This window comes from Hippoglossus stenolepis, chromosome 6, assembly GCF_022539355.2.
Source record: "Hippoglossus stenolepis isolate QCI-W04-F060 chromosome 6, HSTE1.2, whole genome shotgun sequence".
In the NCBI taxonomy this organism is placed as follows: Eukaryota; Metazoa; Chordata; class Actinopteri; order Pleuronectiformes; family Pleuronectidae; genus Hippoglossus; species Hippoglossus stenolepis.
In genome coordinates, this window is record NC_061488.1 from 17,630,205 (window position 1) to 17,651,084 (window position 20,880).

The window sequence follows — 20,880 nt, forward strand, 5'->3', positions numbered from 1 at the left end:
TATTGCGCATTTGTTTGCAAAAAAAAGAAACCGCCTGAAACCCAGCACTGTGGAAAAGTTGTAATTTTTAAATAAAAATGAATAAAATGTTGTCCCTATTTTACGTGTTACATGTTACAAGTAACACAAGCACATTCAATCACGACCCTCTGCCCAATTTGTTTCCACTTTCCCTTTTGATCCCGCCATTGTATCATAAAGACAGACACCATATTAATAAGTTCATAATTTATGTATTGGCATCACAAACATCATTCATTCATTTATTCAATTCAAAGCGTCACACACCAAAGCCATGGTGTCATTATAACCACTCTGCCTGTTTTACATTTATTGTCCACTTGATGGCACAGTAGAGCAAATGAAGCCCCGTGAAGTTTCGGCCCATGAGTGAACCAATTGGATGGAAAGCGTCAATGCTGCATGAAGCTTCATCTCGCCATCACTACACAAAAGGTCATAAACAACTGCAGGCTGTGAAATTATTTAGGTACATAATTTCTTAAATGAAAAACATGATTGACACTTATTAGAATCGTCTGTATTATTGCATCCCCATAATGTACTGTGTGAATTAAAATCTCCGCACCATACTACTCTGCCATGGACCGGTCCACTTGCTGCATTTAATATCTCAGGTGTCAGTCTGTTACATGGATTATAATAATTCACTATCTCTAAGCTGTCTGTTTCTGCCCATACTTGGATTGCTATTGATTCTTGTTCTTTACCAATGTTATTAACATTGTACCTCATCCCAATCCTCTATTCCCCTTTCACTGACGATTTCGTTACATTTCTTTTTACGTTTTCGTTTACTTCTGGACCTTCGATCTTCGACACCACACCAAATATCACCTCTCCCGCCTATCGACTTCAAGTCCCATCTCACTTCCTGATCCGTCACTTCCCTCTGCCATCTCCTGACCATTCACAGCCCAGTCGTCGCCAACAGCCTCCGCCTTCTGTTCATTTCCGGAACCAGTTGCGCTGCCATGGTGTTCTTGAACACACCCCTCCACTCTCCCGGGTCACTCTCCGCACTCACACGGCGCCACTACTTCCGGTTTCTGTGTTGTAGTTACACACGTTTTCATCGAGAGTGTGTGGCGGCACCTTACGTGTTTGTGTAGAAAGAAGTTGACTGTGCAGCAGCAGCAGCGTGGAGGAGGCAGAGACCCGAGGCTACACAGCGGACATGTCGCGCGGGTAAGTGAAGGAACGCGCGACTCAACTTCCTGCTGTTTGAGGAACTTGTGTGTGTGTGTGTGTGTGTGTGTGTGTGTGTGTGTGTGTGTGTGTGTGTGTGTGTGTGTGTGTGTGTGTGTGTGTGTGTGTGTGTGTGTGTGTGTGTGTGTGTGTGTGTGTGTGTGTGTGTGTGTGTGTGTGTGTGTGTGTGTCAATTAACTTTATCTTCATCGTGTACAAGAGTTAGCCAAGTTAGCGTTTGAAAAATAAATAAATAACTGAAGTAACTTAGTTTTGATACTTGCACCGTTTTCTGTTTAGATATTTTGCAGAGCGTCTTACACTCATGTCAGCTAAATGTAATGTAATGTCTTCGTAATGGTTTGCCTTGCCGAAGCTCAAATTAGCTGCTAAGCTATTTCAACTTCCCTGTGTTGGCTCCCTGCTGTGAGGCACAACCAGTAACTATAAAGTTTATACAAAGTCATTGAGCAGCTGTAAAAAAAAACATGTAGTCCTCCGTAGAGAGGACCCGCTCCTGATGTAAATATTAAGTATTTAAATATAAAGGGCCAATTCTACGGTAAAGAAAACAACAATTTGTACAATTTCGATGAAACACACTCGTGAAAACATCACTGGGATTATTTTACATTCAATTTCTGCCAATAGATCCCTTTCACCTTAATCTTAACCTTTTTTAAATACTGTTTATAAAACAGTTGTAGCATCTTGTTCTTCATAGGCCTGGACAGTGTTGATCTAATTTTACATCGCTCTTTGAGCACATCACACTCGCACACACATATTCGCTGATGTTTTAACGGGTAAGGGTTATTCAATGTGATGGCTAAACACGCGGTCAAAAATAACCAATATTCATATCAACCATATAATGTGTTGATCTCTTACTGTACATTGTCTACATTTAGCTGAGATGTCTGTTTGTTTCCATGTGTTTTCTCACTCTTAGTAATTTCTATATCTCGAAAAGCCATAAATATTGCTTTTAACTGGGTTTGCAGCATGGAAGAAACCAGGGATAGTAATCTATACATTGACAGTGACTCGGACACAGCAGAGAAGACTGATCCTCCCAAGTTGAGAGTCAAATGGAGTCAGGAGGAGGTGAGGGACACTTACCAGTTGATGTTATCTGGAGCTACTCACTATATTTTCAATACTTTATTACATTGGCCACTTAAATGTGATGCTGCATGGTAGCAGGAGGACGGATTATGCTTAAGAAAATGCCAAATTTATTTGTTAGCTAATGTTAAATATAACTATAAATTCAATAAAAACTACATGGCTCTCTCACAATTATCCTATTGTGAAGTCTCTGTGATGTACCCATGTTGTTGTAATGAGTTCCTGATAACCTGTACCTGTTAGCTGACCTCAAAGCTGACATTAAATTATTGTGCATCTGAAATGATTTCTTCCTCTGTTCAGGATGAAAATCTCAAAATTCTGTTCAGCAAATTTGAGGACGATTGGAGAACCATCGCCTCTGTTTTACCCGTAAGTATTGAGAAACAAAATCGGTTGAGAAAGAGAATGAATGAATCAGCAATGTGAACTAAAGCTTTATGGAACGGGTGAAAACCCAGAGAGGTTGGAGCTGTGTATCTATAATTTAAAAAAAATGTATATCTCTGAATGCTAACCAATGTCCTACGGTGAATATTTAAACCTTGACTAATGCAACAACCTGCTTTAATATTTAAAAGAAGGGTTAATTTCCTCTTGCCATGACAGGGGCGGACAGAAATCCAGTGTAGGCGCCGCTGGCATTATCGTCTGAATCCTGATATAGTGAAAGACAACTGGACCAAAGAGGAAGATGAAAAGGTTGAAAAATGACACAGAAAATCAGATACAGACTTTACGTAAAGAGTTTTTACTGAATATTGTCCCATCTGACTTTGTACTTCTGCATTTGCACGTGTATTTGCTTTGGACAGATAGCAGAGATGGTGGGCATGTACGGCACCAGACAGTGGTCTTTTATTGCCAAGTGCTTAAAAGGGCGGTTGGGGAGAGATTGCCGTTTGCGCTGGCACAACCACCTTGACCCACTGCTCAATAAGAACCCCTGGACCAATGAAGAAGACCTAATCCTCTACAAAGCCCAATCCGTTCTAGGGAACAAGTGGGCTGAGATTGCCAAGCTGCTCCCTGGAAGGTGGGTTTGTTTGTGCTGAAACTTGATGAGGTTGATGTAAAGCAGTCGCGTGGTTGTTGCAGTCTATTTTTATCAGGCATGACAGTGATTTTAATGCACACTTTTTATTTCTCTTGAAGGACAAACACGTCTGTGAACAATCACTGGAACTTCAGCATGAAACATAAGGTGGATCTGGGCCTGTTCAAATATGCTGCTGAAAGCATTTCCCTTGATACTCAACCGTCTGCGGAAGGAACGGTATTTTGAGAGAATTTTGCATGTACTTTGTAAGGCTCATTGCTTCTCATTTCCACTTTTTGCTATTGTTTATTAATCATCACTGGGATGTAGCTGGTAAAATGCTGATCAACCGCAGATCGGGGGCTTTTGTCGATGACTTGGAAAAACACAATTGCAACTGACAAATCGGGCTGAAAATCGTATAGTGTGAACTACACTTTAGAGCAGTGGTTCTCAACCTTTTTTCAGTGATGTACCCCCTGTGAATGATTTTTTAAGCCAAGTACCCCCTAACCAGCGCAAAGCATTTTTGGTTGAAAAAAAGATGTAATAAACAGCGCTATGCCATCAGTTTCTCATTTATTAAACTTTGTAACTAGACACTTTCAAATTTCAAACATTTGAAAAAACATCAACAAAACATTTAAAACTCCATCAATGTGCATAACATTGCTCATTTGTAGTGGTCTCTCTTGAACTATTTGGAAATAAAAATATATAAAAATAACTAAAGACTTATTAAAAAATAAATAATTATCTCAATTATAAATAAAGATTTGTGCACATAAAAATAAGTATCAACTTAAAGTGCCCTCTTTTGGGATCATGATAAAGATCTGACAGGTGGCGTGTGCCAGGTTGGGTCAAACCATCCTGGTATGGGGGAGACTCTGGGTTTTTAGAATAATGAAATTGAATAGCCTACTGAATATAAAATTCAGTTTATGAACTCACACTTATATTTTATTGAATATTTATGAAATAACAATTTTTAAAGGATTTTTGAATGGATGCTAATTTTAAATATATATTTTTTAAATCTCACGTACCCCCTGGAGTGCCTTCACGTACACCCATTTGAGAACCACTGCTTTAGAGTAAAGGAAGCCCCTACCCAGTATTAGTATGGAGTTCCTAATAAATGCCTGGTGATTGTATTACACTGCTTGCTTTAAATCATAAAACTGGTATTTTTATTAAGTTATTACAAAGTTATGAGTTTTTTGGTCATTTGTGGGTTGCTGATCAGACTATGAATAAAATTATAAGATATTTCTGCCCTGAGAGTATTCTGGATTATCATTAGATGTTGCGTTACAGGTGGACTTTAAGTGTGACGTTTTGTTAGACGCTGAACCAGGAAATCCTGTCGTGATTTCTTCCCTGGCAAATCTTTAAGAGCTGGTTTTGGATGCCTAACAAAAAATGTCTAAATGTTTAAAAAAATAAATAAAAATTATCTCCAAGATATTCCCAGCTGGCCGACTTGGTCTAATTCTCCTACTTATTGCTTTTCTGCAGGTCAGGAAGAACTCCGAACAGGAGGCGGCTGGTTCACCTCCAGAAGCTTTGGCCTCGTGGGGACAGGTCTCCTCTCCGAGTCCCCCCTTGTCCCCCAGCACGAGTTCCAGTCCCAGTTCCAACTCAGGTGCTCCACCAGCAGCCACGGCGGTGGACCAGAAAAAGTTTGTTGATGCAGCACTGAGGATGATCGCTGAAGACATGCTGCCATTCAGGTAACTTTCGGTGCTCGTTGCTGTTTATTTGTCCCTGTGGGGTAGTTGTCAAAATACCCAAGTTTGTTCATTTGCAAGTTAAAGAAATTACTTAATGAGTGTGTGTTCCTTGGTCGATATCTTGTGTGTTCCTTGTCTTTCAAGCAACTATGTTTGTGTTTATTGAATTACTGCACTAAAACAGAAAGGCTAGTTATACGAATGTCTGCCAAGTGTTGATGTAGAAATCTGATCACCAGTCTTTATCACCTCCTCACACACCCACCACATTAATGTATCTTTGTTCCACACAGTTTTTTGGAAGGCGCAGGCTTTAGGAATTTTGTCAGTTCCATTAGCCCTGAATACAACAGGCTATCCCAGCGTGCCATGGGCCTGCAGCTTTACAATGATGTGGAAAGAACAATCAAGCCTCAGCTGATCCGTGACTTTAAAGCCTGCCTTGCAAGCACCAAAGATGGTGAGAACACCATTCATGCCACGTTTGACCTTTGGGCTGGGAATGAGTCCCAACCAGTGGAGGAGCCCATCGTCGTCGTGCAGCTCCACTTTGTCAGTGATTCCTGGCAGATCCGCCGTCCCATCGTGGCTTTCCGACATCTACGCCACAAAAACCTCAGTGCCGCTGTGGCCAGAGAGGCCGAAGACGTGCTGCTCAGCTACGGCATATTTCCTCGGAGCATCGGCTACATCCTCACCAACCAGGCCAAAGAAACCTTGTCAGAGAACAAGTTGTTCTGCGACTACAAAATCATCTGCTCCGCCAACAAGGGAGAACCAAATGGGAAGGAGACAGTGACATTTTTGTCCAACCAGATGCCAGAAACCGAGTCCCCTTTTTCAGAGCTGCAGATCGGGAAAAGGATCACCTGTGTGGCCAGGTCACTGCAGCTAGTGATCAAGGAGGCACTGAAGAATTCCAGAGTGGTGGAGAACCTGCTCTTACAGGTCAACAACGTAGTGACTTTCTTTAGGAGAAGCGCCTACTGGAGTGAGGTAGGAGAAATAGACGAGCATATTTATTTTACTGTGTTTTACATTTTTCTTGACAAGGCACATACTCCCTGTCAAAGTATTTTTTATGTTACAGATTATTAGATTTCACATCTCAAGAGTTGGCACTAGGCTGTGTTGTGCTTTTAATTAAGTTTTTATAAATCACTCTGCATTACGTGTGCATATCAATCGCAGAACATCTCACATTAATATTTTTCGACTGTGTGGGGACACACTAAATCCCAGACATCAGACTTACTGGTAGTTTCTAATGTAAAATGCATTTTCTTTGTTAACTGTCAAATAAATGGTTATACTCTATCCTTTATCTATATGACTTAAAACTGAGGGTTGCGGGGGGGCTGCAGCCAATCCCAGCTGATACTGGGTCAGAGGAGGGTTATACGATGGACTGGTCTATTTACAAACATCTTGTTATGTCTCATTCAGTGTCATTACTGTCTTTCTGTGCTAATTTATTCCTTATGTTGGGCACATGTTATCATAAATCTTTATGGCAACAGTGATTCGAAAAGGTAAGATGTTTATTTCTTGATTTTGTTTTAACCTCACCATTTTGTGTCATTTCGTTTATTTAGGTTTTGTTGAGGGAGTGCAACGTGTCTCTGTGCCCTTCTTCAATTAGTTGTCGCTGGAACTCCATGATGCTTTATTTACGCCGCATGGTACAGGAGTCTGCCTGGAGCGCCATTTTAAAGGTCCTTGCCCTGGCCCGCATAGAGGCCAGCGACACAGCCAGCGCCCCTCCATTGATCATGGTCAAGAGGGAGCAAGTTTTTGACATCCTGAGTCTCCTTGAGCCCTTTGAGGAGGCCTTACAGGTAAAAGAGAACGTTAATCCTCACACTTTTGGGACCTATTTGTGGGCCTTAATTAAGCAAAGATTCAGTGTGTAGGATTTAGTGGCATCTGGTGGTGAAGTTGCATTTTACAACCAACCATTTTACAACAGATAGATTAACACTTGCTTCTCGCTCCTCCTTCCGAGCATGTAGGGGTGGCCTTAAGATAACTAAAACTCAAAAGACACCTCTCTAGATCCTGTGTTTGGTTTCTCTATTCAAAATGGCGGCCTCTGTGGAAGAGGACCCACTCTCAATGTAGAGAACAAAGAACAAAAACACCCAAAATTTGTTTCAGGTGATTATAAACTAATTGAAATATAATTATGATCATTATTTTACTAATTCTGCTGATTAATCCCCTCAGTCCTACACACTGGACCTTTTTTAAGAAGAAATGTGAATGTGACTGAGTTTTTGTGTGTGTCTGTACTTTTTACGTGTTTTCATTGACAGTGGTTTTGGCCGACTGTGTGCATCTAGGGATGCACAACTGTTGAGGCTAGTTATATGTTTTTAAATTGACTTTTAATTCTTTATTTTTATTCTATTGTCCTTTTTAATTTCTTTATTCTCTTGTCTACCTCATTTTGACCTGCCTGCTGCGGTAACAAGTGAATTTCCCAGATGTGTGGATCAATATAGATCTATCTAGTCTAATCTTATACTGAAGCACTTTAGCCATTAGCTGCTAAAATTATCCTAGAGGAAACACTGCATGTCTTAGTTTGTCAGTTGTACATTGAGCTTTAGTTCAAGGATAAGACCTATCTTTTTCCTTGTGAACCCCTAAATACAAATACATTCAAAGAAGTATTTGTTAGAGAGGTATTGTTTGTAGAAGAGCATGTGTGAACATTTCCCTTTTGCCTCTTACAACTAAGGTCCTGCAAGGAAATGGTGTGACCATATCTTTCATCATACCCTCCCTCGTTGGACTGGATAAAACCTTGGAAAGCAGTGTCACCAACTACATCCACTTCAACAAGGCTCTGCGCACAGGCCTCTACACACGATTCCAATCCCTAATTCACCAGAGGGACATGATACTCGCTGCTGTGCTTAACCCTAGGATCAAAATGCAGGTACTGAATTAGCAGAGAGCTCTGACTGTTCTGTCACAACTATTTTCTATCCAGAGAGCTGATGAACTGAATGCTCCAAAATGCAATTTTGCGGGGCATCTTAGATTTGATTTAAATCTCAGTATATTTGTTTATATATTTAGCTCTGTGTTTTTTATATGGAGTGCATCAATTAAAATATCTCGCTCTGTCTTGCATATATTTTATTTTTCAGCCGTTTGCTGATGTCAAACTGGAAAACAAGACAGGTTTCCTGTCTCCTCCAACAAAGCACAATGCTCACACCATCATGGAAACCACATTAGAAAGCATGGGGGCCTCAGTATATCCCTCTGTGCAAGCAGATAAATACCAGATCAAGAAGGAGTTTAAACAAGAGCCGGATGACCAAGAGGAGAACCAGACCAACACACCAATGGAGGCATCTGGTGCCCGCGAAGATGAAAACAACTGCGATGGAGTCAGTGGAAATGAACTCAAGCGCAAGTCCACCTTCAACTTCCTCCAACTGCCTGCAAAGACCATGAAGTCTGAGTCTGAGCTTGATATGTACCTGGCTGAACCACAGTGCGAGAGCAACTCCAGTCTACTGTTTTGGAAATCTGCTGATCGGTTTCCCATGCTCCAGGGCATCGCCAAGAAGCTGCTGGCAGTACCGGCCACCTCAGGCGGCTTTGACAGACTCTTTCCAATGGCTGCATGTATTGTAAGAGCCAAGAGTAACCATCTTCCACATCACACCACAGAGAGACTGCTTCTATATAAGGACTCCACAAAGACTGTTAAAAAGCACAATGGGGCCAGTAAACACTGATGGATCCAGTCATTAATGGCTCTGGTAGATCTGTTCTCCATACTCACTGTTTTATGCTAGTCACATCACATTAAACAAAAACTCAGCATCCGCTAAACTGTAAATGGTGCTTGCACATCCACAATCTCTCCTAACATTAAATTAACCTGAGTGTAATTTCAACTTTGTTGTTGTTGGCAACAGCAACAAACTGAAATTGAAAAGTGCAAACGGAAAAGTCTGAATGAAAAAACAAGATGTAAAACCAGTGGCCTACTGTCAGAGCTCAGAGTATGGGCTCAGATGATTGAAAGTAAAAAGCAGCATATTTTTGCCTTCACAGAGTACTTAACCTTTATTGTTAAAACAGAATTGGATAGACTTGTGAAACTGTATTCCCAAGTTTGATTCATGCCTAAAGAAGGTTCAGGCCAGAGGAGTGAACAGGGATTTGCATTTTGCAGCTTTTTCAGTTCAGACTAAAATGAGTTCCTCTGAAGACCTCATGCTGTCACTTCTGTTTCACAGACAAAGGAGGAGATGAATTAATTTTAATTCATCTGAATCCTGATGTGTAAAATCTGAAGTTGTCTGTCTCCCACAGAAAAACACAAATCTGCTGTAAAACCATCAAAATAATTTTAAAGATGCTTAAATCAGATTTAAGCATCTTTGCTACACATCAACTGTTTTCTCTTGATGGAGAAATGTTCTCTCCTCTCTTCAGCAGGTCAGTCAACAGCTGATGATTTTAATGTTTGTAAAAACTTTTTTATGAGTTGTACTTTGTTGGCTCATGACAGTGAACTGAATGAGAACGCAATGTCTTGTTTGTTCATATCTTTCATTTTATTGGCCGTCTTGTCGAGATGCAAATGGCTTTCTGAACAGTTTTCCTCCTGTTTCTGAGGATGTTTTCCTGTTGGAAAAAATCCTCTACATCCCAGTTTCATTCATTCTCTACAATCTATGGTTTGGCTGTTGTAGATTGGCAGGGTTAGACGGTTAGAAACAAACTAAAGTTCACATTGAATAACAGTTGACTGATTTTGTTTGTAGACACTGGTTTAAACTTCAGTCATTTTGTTTCTCCACATGGAAGTACCCAGAGAATGTTTGTGTACGAAATATTAAGGACATTTTTTTCTCTACAGTTTCTTTACGGCCCAGTGTTTTCATTCATGTCAGAGAAGTTTTCTTTTTTGTAACAACACCATGTGGCTAAGAATAAAACTAATGCTGCAATCAGCTGGGAATAGTGACTGTAAAGACTGACAAGTTATTAAAAAATACATATTTTAAATATTTTAATACCATTATGACTCCAGGAAACCAAATCTGGATGAAATATGCTGTAAATCAAAGTTTAACCCTGAAATACACATTTGAACATTTCATAAATTATTAATCAATAATTATTTAATAATTGTAATATAAAAGTTTATTTTAAAAAGTAAGTATTTTTGTATTGTAAGAACTGGATGCTGGACCAGAAATGGTGGCTGTTAAATTCCCTCATTCTTTATTATAGAGAAGAAAACATTTTAAAGGGAGAGTGTACAAAGACAATATCAGAAGAAAAAAAAACAGAAGAGCGAGAGGTTTATTACTCAAAGTTACTCGAAAGAAATACATATTGGTTTAAATAGCCTTTTTGCTATTTGATTTAGAAATCAGATTAATATAATGTTCAACTTCTTTCAGTAAATTCTTTTTAATTTTTTTGCCAAAAGATACGTTTGTTATAAAAGAAATCACCTCATTTTACCATCTATCTATCTAAAGGACATTTCCTTCACCAAAGTGTTTTTCCCGTTATTTAATTTTCACTGTGCAAGCAGTGACAGAGATAAATGCATACAAATAGAATCACATACATACAGATAAATCATTGACTGAAAAGGAACATTTTATTGAACATATATAACAAAAAATAAAAAGTCAAACATGTATAAAAATTAAATAATTAATACATGAATGTGTTAATTCATAAGTAAATAGAGGTGTGAGAGTACAGTAAAATACATAACACATATTGTATACTGTAGTAGATGTTACTAATAAAGTGTTTTTATAGAGCTGTGATGATTTGTTGGCGTCATTCTGTAGTCTTCAGTGATTGGCTGAACAGACCAACTACGTCTAAAACAATGCGCCAGCGCAAACTTCCGCAGTGACGCTCTTGTGCCATGTGCGCAGGAAAAACAACCGAGGAGCTGCGTTTATGAAACCTGAAGGAGACAAGTAAACCACGTGTCCACCGCTGAGGACTGAGTCAGAGAGCTGTCACTAGTTAGACACCAGGAGCTGCCCGACTGCAAGTAACCAGCTAACCCGGTTAGCCAGCTAACTGGGGGTTGGTTGTGGCCATGGCTCTGTACGTGAAAGCCGCAGATATCCTGGAGAAGGCGGAGAGGAAGCAGGGCGCTTTGAAGACCCTGGTGTACGACAGTAAGTTCTCCAACATCAAGCAGCTGTTCGCTCTGGTGTGTGAGACCCAGAAGTTCTCCTCCGTCCTGCTGGAGCTCATCGAGTCCACCAAGCTGCTGAAGCAGACCCGGCTGAGGCCGCACCTGGCCCTGGTGCTGGTGTACGACCTGCTGATCGGACAGGGCCTGAAGTGCGGAGGCTCCTGGAAGGTGATGATGATGAAGCACCGCTCCAGGCTGCAGGCGGCGCTGGCCCGCATGAAGGTGAAGCAGAAGGTCAGCCGGAATGAAGACCTGCTCCCGGCCGGTGTCCAGAAGGCCGCCGGGGAGAGCCTGCCCAGGTATGTGCGTGTGAACACCCTGAAGACCACCGTGGAGGATGTTGGGGTCTACCTGAAGAGGGATGGCTTCACCTTCCAGGGGAACGCCTCCAGGCTGGAGGACCTCACCCTGAAGGAGAATCACTTTGTGAGGGACATGCACCTGCCAGAGCTGCTGGTCCTCGCTCCTAAAACTGACTTCCATGACCACTTCCTGTACAAGGGCGGGCACATCATCCTGCAGGACAAAGCCAGCTGTCTCCCCGCCTATCTCCTCAACCCTCCACCTGGCTGCCATGTCATAGATGCCTGTGCTGCCCCCGGCAACAAGACCAGCCACCTGGCCGCCATCATGAAGAACAAGGGCAAGCTGTTTGCTTTTGATATGGACGCCAAACGACTGGCCACCATGTCGACTCTCCTGCTCCGAGCCGGGGTCACCTGTCATCAGCTGGCACACCAGGACTTCCTGAAGGTGGACTCTGACGGGGCGCAGTATAAAGATGTGGAGTACATCCTGCTGGATCCCTCCTGCAGTGGATCAGGTACAGTAATCTGTTATCCCCGTGTGTACATGACCCAGGTTTCTGATCACCTGTCTTCACAGGTCTTTGACATCCTAAAGCTGCTCTCAGACCAGAGAATGTCTGCGTGAGCTCATGGGAGAATACAGCAGGAAAATGTCTGGAAAATTCACAAGCGAGAGCGAGTTGATGACTTTTCTAACGCATAACAGACGCGAAACTGGAAGAATATGAACATGTCAGGATAGAACAGGGGCCATACAGACAATAAGATTCAGGGGCTTCATGTCCTGCCTCCTGCTCGCTCTAACCAGACGCCACCCCTCGCCTGAATGCTCTGGACATTTTGGTTCTGGACATCGCTCTTGGTTTGATCCTTTTGTCTTTAAAAGGGTTTTCGAAAAACCTGTGACCACAGTTACATGAGAGACATGATCACAAACTAGCTTGAGCACATGAGCACTTTAGATAAATTTAATATATAAAATCCTGAATCATTCCAGACTGGGTCGGAGTCAGGTCTCTGTGGAGCTTTAAACCGTTTGTTCTGGGGCATCACAGGAGCAGAGCGCCACCACCAAACCTGCTTCCATGTTATTGCCAGTGGTTGAAAGTAACTAAGTAAAAGTTGGAAGTACATGAATTTTACTAGCGTACATTTTTTTTGGGGGTTCTCAAATACATTTCACAGGGAAATATTGTGATCTTTGCTTGACTATACTTGACAGATATATTAACAAGTTACTCTAAAGATGATTTAACGTCACATAATAACACATAATAAACTCATGAAATACAATTGTTAGAGGTTAGTCCATTGGTTCCATCCATTAATGGCCTCATGACGACTTTAAAAAACAATGTGTAGTCATGTTTCTGTATTTTCATATTAACAGCTACAACAAAAATACATATTGTGTTAAGATAGAAATATTAATGATGATATAATCTGCAGGTATGGTGTGCCTCCGGGACAGCACCTCTGCCGACAAGGAGAAGGATCAGGCTCGTCTGGCCTCCTTGGCCTCTTTCCAGCTGCGGTGCCTGAACCACGCTCTCAGGTTCCCCCGCGTGAAGCGCCTGGTCTACTCCACCTGCTCCGTCCACAGCCAGGAGAATGAGGACGTCATAGGAGCCTGTCTGCAGCAGAACCCCGGCTTCAGGTAGCAACACCCAATCCAAATGAAAATAGTCATACCGCTGTTCAGTTTTGACCATTTACTCATCGATATTTGCTGTCTAGGTCATGTGACTTGGCATCATTCCCTCCACTTGTATTGAGTTTGTTTTCTAGAGAGTATTTCAGTATGACATGTCAGGGGCCTGTCCACCCTGTGTTAGAGAAACACTCCTGCTTTATTTGTAACTGCACAGACACATGTTTCTCAAAGTTTGGTCAAAGTCAGAGCTTTACTTTTTGGTCCCTTGATGTGAACATTTTTTGACAAGATAAACTAGATAATAAATGTTGTCTGGCATCATTCTGTTTGTATTTTTTTTCAAAAGGGTTTAACCTGAGCCAGGTCAGACAACAATAACAGCAATTATCACTTAATACAGGGTTAGTAGTATTCAGCTGTTAAATATGTTATGTAGTTTTATATAACATATTTGAATGCGTTGGTATCTGATCATTACACAATATGTCACTATATGCAAAGTCCAGGAATTGGACAGGGACAAATGCTGTCAGAACATCTCTGTTTAAGTCTCTCATTGTTGTTGAAAAGAAAGGAAAGTCAGGAGATATTGTATGTTGGCCAGTTATTTGCCTTTAGTACTTTTATCAAATCTGCCAGCCAGAGTCACCCACTGCCAGAATGATGGTTTCCCAGAGCAGCGTCGGTCAACATACTGTAGTTGTTTTGTTCTTTGCACATTTAGTTTATTCACATCTGTGTTTCACTGAAGACCAGTAAGAGCTTGGAATATGGAACATCACTATAGCTTGAATGCTTTTGTGTGTGTGGTTTTTCCTCCAGGTTGGTTCCTCTTCTGGCTCAGTGGCCTGAACGAGGCCTGGAGCCATTTACTCAGTGTCTGCGCGCCAGCATCGCCACGACCCGCACACAAGGCTTTTTCGTGGCGATGCTGGAGAAACACAGTGAGGTGGCAAATACGAAACAGGAAGCTGTTCAGATCAGGTAAATACTGAGGTATCATGTAAAATCCTTCCTATATAATGTTACAAATGCTCTGGGGTTTGTATTTCTGAGGGTAATCAGTAATTTAATTTACATGGATAATTATTTTGCAACCTAGTTATTTATTTTTGGTGTATGATTCCTAAAAAAGTCTAATATGTAATGCTTATGCATTGTGTAAGCACAGTGAGGAGGTATAACCCATAATTGATCGACCTCAGATTCATAAAACGTTTTGTTGTGTTTGTAATTCTTTAAAACCCCAACCTTCACTTAGAGCAAAAATCAATCTTCAAACTTAAAAGAAATAATTTTACATTTATCGTGATAATTATAATATGTATATTTTTTATCGACTGATATGGACATGTTTATCTTGATGGCCACGTCACTCAGAGGCTGTAGAGTCGTTTAGTAAGTTTGTGTTTTGCTGCTCTGTCACAGCGGCCCTGAGGCGACAACTACACACAGTCAACATGCCTGCGAGGAGAAACCTGAAGATCCCCAGTCAGAGGACGAACAGACACCTGCAGCAGACGTGATGCCCTGCAGACAAACTGACAGTACACCAGGCAGGAAGAGGAAGACGACGACACCTGAAGATCCCCAGTCAGAGGAACAGACACCTGCAGCGCGTTGAGAGGAAGACACGACACTGATCAGTCAGAGGACGAACAGACACCTGCAGCAGACGTGATGCCCTGCGGACAAACTGACGGTACACCAGGCAAGAAGAGGAAGACAACGACGACGACACCTGAAGATCCCCAGTCAGAGGACGAACAGACACCTGCAGCAGACGTGATGCCCTGCGGACAAACTGACGGTACACCAGGCAAGAAGAGGAAGAGGAAGAGGAAGAAGAAGAAGAAGACGACGACGACGGCCGCAGCTGCGGCGGCAGTGCCGGCGGCGGCAGTGGCGGTGGCAGAAAGGCGCCGGTGGCAGCGCCGGTGGCAGCGCCGGCAGTGCTGGCAACGGTGCCGCCGGCAGAGTGATAAGAAGAAAAGAACTTGCACATTATGTTGCCAGGAGCGATTGTTTGCGAAGGCCTATGCTAATTTCCAATAGATACATGTGTGGAATGTGAATGAGAAGTAAAGAATATTTTTAATGTATCACGTGTCCGTGCCTCATTCTTGTTTAATTCTTTGGTTTCTTTCCTTATATTTTTCCAGATTGAGGTTCAGGTGTCTTTTGATTGCAGAGAAGTGACTGGTGTTATGTGGGAGGGGCCAGATAACCAGCAGGGAGGAGCTTAATTAAGATAATTAAGATAATCCTTTGTTCGTCTCACAAAGGGGGAATTTGCAATGTTACGGCGATGTTACTTCTGGTCACACAGACTCTCATGGGTTGACATGAGTCAACCAGTTTGACTTTTGTAGAAATATCGTTCGTTGGTAGTTTAACAAAGCAACTTTTCTGATGCAGCTAATTTTAATGTTGATATTGTATAAAGGAAAAACATGAACACTGTCTTTCTCTGTACTAACCTTGGAAGAATATCGTTGTGTTCAAACCTGCAGGCTGCCTCCTGGAGCTTCCCCCCCGGCTCATGTCCCTGGTGCCCAGAGCGAGTCTGTCCTGAGTGTGGAGGCGCACAGAGCCTAATATAAAGCCAGAGCTGGTCAATACAAGCCTAGAGATCATGGAAATGACAACAGACAATCTGGACATGTGGGAACGGTGGATATCCCAGATGGAGCACAGAACATCTGGTACACTTTCAGATACACTTAATCATTCTGTCTTCTTCAGTTCACTAAATCTTTGCTGGATGAGGTTTTATACTCCTGTCGTCCTGGGTTATAGAGCTTTACGGCAACATAAAGCCACTTTTTAGGTTATTAACATTTGGCTATGTTGGTTATGAGAAAGTGAAAGTCCTGATTTCTTTGTAGTGAAACAGGACGAGCTTGAGATGCTCTTTACCCTCAGTGATCAATATGTCAGGGTTATGCAGAAAAGCTGTTACGTACAACAATGACTGATCACGTCTAAACAATCTCAGGAAATTATCTTTTCAAACAGTTTACAACCGACAGTTACCAATACTTCACATGTAAAAAAACTCTCGTACCTGCTGTGAAATGCTCCTCTCTCCTTCACCACAGGTGGCACTCACTGTTTCCAGTGGCAGAAGATTCTGGCCCAGCAGAGGAATTATTTGGACAGTTCAACAGTCAGGTGCCTAAACACAGACACATTTCAATCGATTTTGATTTTAGTAGCCCATATTCACAATTTGTCTCAGAGGCCTTAACAAACTGCAAGAAAAACCATGTGAGGGATTCATCTCCCAGGACAGATAGAAGAGTAATAGATGCCGCGTGTAACAGAGCACGTCAACAAAATAACAATGTTTACACCTTTCATGAGAAAAGACAGGTGGAAAATGGAGAGGTGTATCAATGTTTAAATTATTTATACAAAAGAAAGTTGTAATGATAGCAGTAATGCTAGTAATGGTAGTAATAGGCAGATTTTATATCTAAGCATATCTGGTTGTAATCATAATCCTCGATCAGCTGCCACCACGATCCCAATGGGGCTGCAGCCGCGATCCTGGATCTGTAACAATAAAGCCCAAGGACTCAGAGGAAGATTGTATTGATGAGACGTTAATGTGATGAAGAGGAGGAAAGAGAATCTCCATGTGTCGTATGCCCCCGACAATCAAGGTCTACAGCAGCATAACTAAGAGAAGGTCCAAGACAGACCTGAACCAGCTCTAACTCTAATCTTTATCAGAAAGGAAGGTTTTAAGCCGACTCTTAAACGTAGAGAGGATTTCTGCTTCCTGAACTGAAACCGGAACATGATTCAGGAGAGGAGCTGAAGACTCCGGCTGCTACTCTACAATTTACATTTGAACATAGAAACATTTATTAGACAGAAAAGTAGTTTTATCACACACATGCACATTTTCCCCTGCTTGTTTGCTCAGTTTCCATCCCAAGTGTGGGATCAACACTTCTTCTTAAGAATATGAGAAGCTTTAAATAAATAAATAAATGCACAGTTTAGACGTTTTTCCCAAATTAAGAAACCTATTTCCCAAGTTTCTTAATCGTAACACAATATATTGACGTGTAGCTTGTCTGTCTGTAGAGTCATCAGTCAGTCATATACGGTAAAGATGTGGTGACTGATTTTCTGTGCCTTAAACACAAGAGGGCGCTGCTGCAATGTATTAGACTGTACCTAGTGTTCCACAGTGGTTGTATGTGACATTTACAAGGAGGAGCAAAGAGACTCTTCATATTTTATGATGTACACAACAAAAAATATATCTGTAATGTGGTAGGTTTTCCTAAAAATGCATTTCCTTTATAAATACCATTAATTATTTTAGTTTTTAAAAATGTCTTACCTCAGTTATGGTAGTAGGGCTGCAACAATTAATCCATCAACTATTGAAATTAACTATTTTGATGGATGATTAATCAGTTTGATTGTTTTTTTAATGAAAAAGTCAAAATTCTCTGATTTCAGCTTTGTAAATGTGAATATTAATAATAGTTCTCTTTGCTCCTCTTATGTAAAAGTAAAGTGATTATCTTTGGTTTGTGGACAAGGCATTTGAGCCATGTTGAGGCTCTAGAAACACAGATAGACTTTTTTTTTTTACATTTTCCGTCATTTTATGGAACAAAAAATTAATCAATAAATTGATTATTCAATAATGAAAATAATTGTTAATTGCAGCCCTATTAATAACATACTGCATCATTTGAGTTGTATCAAGATAAAACCAATATAATACACACTGTATATTCCTGTTAGCTCAGTCCTGTCCAGGTATTGATTTTTCCTCCAGCTGTTAGTGTGTGTGTTTGTAACAGAGCTACAGACACGCAACACACACACATTAAGATCTACTCTCACACTACACACACACACACACACACACACACACACAGAGGTCTCGTGCGGCTCAGATCTGAGTTTCTGTGGTTGATGTGTTGTGACAGACTAATGCAGTGGTCCTCAAACTGGGGTGTGGGGCCTCCTAAGGGGGCATCGAGCCATCGAGCAGGGGGATGGTGGAGATGACCAGCAGAAAACATGGAGTAGAACTAAGCTGAATAACTGCTGATTTCTTTTGAGAAAATAAACAAGAGTTTGCTGATGCTGTCGTGATGACCTTTAGTATATTTTCCATTGATTGGTGATAAATGGGTGGGGATGTTGTTTCGGCCTCTGAAGGGGAAAAAGTACTTGAATGGAATCAAACATGGTCGCACCATTCCCCTGGAATAATGTGTAGAGAGCTCTTCTCTTGCGACAAAGACATGTAACTGAGGCTTGAAATTTTACAGTTTAACCATAAACTTTATAATAAATAACTATAAATAAAAAGAAAACAAAAATACAACCAAGTATATAGAACGTGATTTAAGAAAATCCTTTTAACGTTAAAAAAATGTAAACAAACATCATAAAAAACGTAAATTCCTCTGGCACTAGTTTAGAGTAGGTTAGGTGCGAGATACAAAAATAAGAGTTCACATGTTTCTATCTGTTATTGTTGTTTGTATAACTATGTGTTTGATCTACAGATGAAGTCCAAATCTTTTGGAGATGCCGTCCCAGCTCAGCAGGCCGATCATTAATGTTTCTGGACGAGGACCAAACCAGCGTAAGTTGAGCCTCTGACCAATGAGGTAAGACGAAGGTGACACTCGCGCTCAGCCATGTTTTTTGCAGCGGGACGAGTTGTATCCAGCAGAGAGCAGTGTTTGTCTTCCCAAGGAACCAGGACATCACCTCACTGATGTACTGAACAAAAGAAAACCCACATGGAACATTCGATCTCTTTGTGAGTGTCTGACTCCACCTTAGTTCTTGCTTCAATTTCACATCACAAGTGATTACATTTTTTGCTTTCATGTGCACTAGGATATGATTGTAGTGGAAAAAAAAACATCTGTACAATATCTTGGTAGTGCACACACTTTACAGGATGCATTTATATGTACAGTATGATAGTAAATCAACCGTAAACAACAATGTTTTTTCATGTTGAATGATTTAGTTTGTCAGATTCACAAACACATGTATGTATATTGTCAGGTGATGTGTTTGTGTTGATGAGAGATTAGTGAAATCACCGATGTTGTTTTAAATGGCCACAGTTAGTTTGAATGTGTGTGTGTGTGTGTGTGTGTGTGTGTGCAGGTGTTGGAGAGGATGCTGCAGGTTCCACATTCTGGACTGAGGTCACCTCCACTGGTAGGACTACAGGGTGAGATACATTAAACCACAGCTTCACATTTTCCATCACTTATATAAAGTGAGCGTCTCTCCTGTGGAGCCGTTACAAAGCTGTAGCATGTTTAATGATGTGAGCAGCACAGTCCGCCTCGTGGCAGAAAGATGTAAAATGGTGGGTTTCTAAGATGGAGTCAGTCGACACTACGACACATCCTCTCTCCTCCCCCCTCTGTTATCCATGGTCTCCATCTCTGCCCCGCTTCCTCCCATCGCTTCTTCCCTTCTTCTCTATCTTCAGGAAGGACGGAGAGACCGCAAGGAGTCAGGGGGATGGAGAGACCACAGGGGGAGGAATACAGGATGGAGAGAGGAGAAGTGGGAGGAAGAGGTGGCACGAATAATGGGAACGGAGGAAGAGGGTGAGCGAAGCGAAAGAGGAAGGGAAAAAGCGATGGGAAGCCCTGACTCCTCAAACTATTCGGCCCGCATCTCTCCTCCTTTTTTTCCCTCTCTTTTTCTTCCACGTCTGTTCTCTCTCAGCTGGAGGTCTACTCTCGGAGCCCAACTGTAGGTCGGAGCTCTTCATCGCCTCGCTCTCACTTTGGGTGGTTGGACCCTTTTTCCAGGACATCCTTGTCACCTTGGTTACCGTTGCCAAGAGACCCGACTGTTCACTGGCTAGCATGGCATCACGTTATGTGTTGGACCACCATGGGGCGGGCGGGGTGAATGTAGGGTGTTGGTTAGGCATCGCACAGGGGGGGGGGCGGGGCAACACATCAGTGACCGTCTGAGTAGCTGCAGCTCTGACCTGACGCTGATGGAGGAAGAGCTCGCCGCCACTGATGCAGTGACACGGTGCTTCAGGGAGCCCATGGCGCTCCTCGAGCACTGTAGGGAGGAGTACAGGAGCTAGAGGGGGAGGAGGGAGGGAGGCTGAGTGGATGTGACAGATGGGGTGAGGAGGAGGAGGAGGAGGAGGAGGAGGAGGAGGAATGTAGAAGAGACTTGTATAGTAGAAAAAAATAAATGTTACTCTGATTATTCTCTTTTTGTCCCTCTTGTTAATTACCTCCGGCAAGGAGGTTGTGTTTTCACTGATGTTTATTCACACGATGACGCAAAAAGTACTGAACTGATTTCCATTTAACTTGCTGGAAGGATGTGGTGTAGATCAGGGAGGAACCCATTACATTCTGGTGCAGATCAGGCAGCAGAATTTTTTTCACTTTCTTTAACATTGTGAGAGAGGACATTTTGCAACATTTTCCAAAATCTCTCCGATTAATTCATGGTTCGTGATTAGAAAAACAGGCATATTTAGGGAACTGATATCTGTTGTAAATGAAATGTGGTGCAGCTTAATTGAATTTAAGGAAACTGTTTTTGCG

General features: G+C 41.8%; 2 protein-coding genes and 1 long non-coding RNA gene across 6 annotated transcripts; all 3 read left to right on the plus strand.

The window, feature by feature from the left end:
• Window positions 1–970: 970 nt before the first annotated feature.
• mybl2a (v-myb avian myeloblastosis viral oncogene homolog-like 2a) lies at window positions 971–10,114 on the plus strand. Its single transcript, XM_035159626.2, has 11 exons — window positions 971–1,209; window positions 2,214–2,316; window positions 2,644–2,712; window positions 2,950–3,042; window positions 3,156–3,376; window positions 3,496–3,616; window positions 4,901–5,115; window positions 5,409–6,111; window positions 6,711–6,953; window positions 7,859–8,059; window positions 8,274–10,114. The coding sequence occupies exons 1-11, from the start codon at window positions 1,199–1,201 to the stop codon at window positions 8,871–8,873; spliced, it is 2,580 nt and encodes an 859-aa protein (XP_035015517.2). The 5' UTR covers window positions 971–1,198; the 3' UTR covers window positions 8,874–10,114.
• Window positions 10,115–10,969: 855 nt separating this feature from the next.
• On the plus strand, window positions 10,970–15,387 carry nsun5 (NOP2/Sun RNA methyltransferase 5). Of its 4 annotated transcripts, none has more exons than XM_047340371.1 (6): window positions 10,970–12,146; window positions 13,081–13,288; window positions 14,108–14,269; window positions 14,714–14,783; window positions 14,939–14,996; window positions 15,105–15,387. In XM_047340371.1, the coding sequence occupies exons 1-6, from the start codon at window positions 11,222–11,224 to the stop codon at window positions 15,338–15,340; spliced, it is 1,659 nt and encodes a 552-aa protein (XP_047196327.1). In that variant the 5' UTR covers window positions 10,970–11,221; the 3' UTR covers window positions 15,341–15,387. The 4 variants fall into 4 exon arrangements, with proteins under 4 accessions (XP_047196327.1, XP_047196326.1, XP_047196325.1 ...); XM_047340370.1 differs by having other exon boundaries at window positions 10,972–12,146; window positions 14,714–14,885; XM_047340369.1 differs by having other exon boundaries at window positions 10,972–12,146; window positions 14,939–15,387.
• A 1,014-nt stretch (window positions 15,388–16,401) lies between these two features.
• LOC118110648 lies at window positions 16,402–20,441 on the plus strand. Its single transcript, XR_007032797.1, has 4 exons — window positions 16,402–16,459; window positions 18,835–19,094; window positions 19,454–19,520; window positions 19,788–20,441. It is a non-coding gene; the product is annotated as an uncharacterized LOC118110648 (long non-coding RNA).
• The last annotated feature ends 439 nt before the right edge of the window (window positions 20,442–20,880 follow it).

Bases quoted from the DNA above. Each gene is read 5' to 3' on its own strand.
- nsun5 (XM_047340368.1), top strand. From the start codon at position 11,222: ATGGCTCTGTACGTGAAAGCCGCAGATATCCTGGAGAAGGCGGAGAGG. The intron at 12,147-13,080 runs GTACAGTAATCT...TATAATCTGCAG, and splicing joins TCCCTCCTGCAGTGGATCAG to GTATGGTGTGCCTCCGGGAC. The intron at 14,270-14,713 runs GTAAATACTGAG...GCTCTGTCACAG, and splicing joins CAGGAAGCTGTTCAGATCAG to CGGCCCTGAGGCGACAACTA.
- mybl2a (XM_035159626.2), top strand. The intron at 2,317-2,643 runs GTGAGGGACACT...TCCTCTGTTCAG, and splicing joins TCAAATGGAGTCAGGAGGAG to GATGAAAATCTCAAAATTCT. The intron at 3,377-3,495 runs GTGGGTTTGTTT...TTTCTCTTGAAG, and splicing joins GCCAAGCTGCTCCCTGGAAG to GACAAACACGTCTGTGAACA.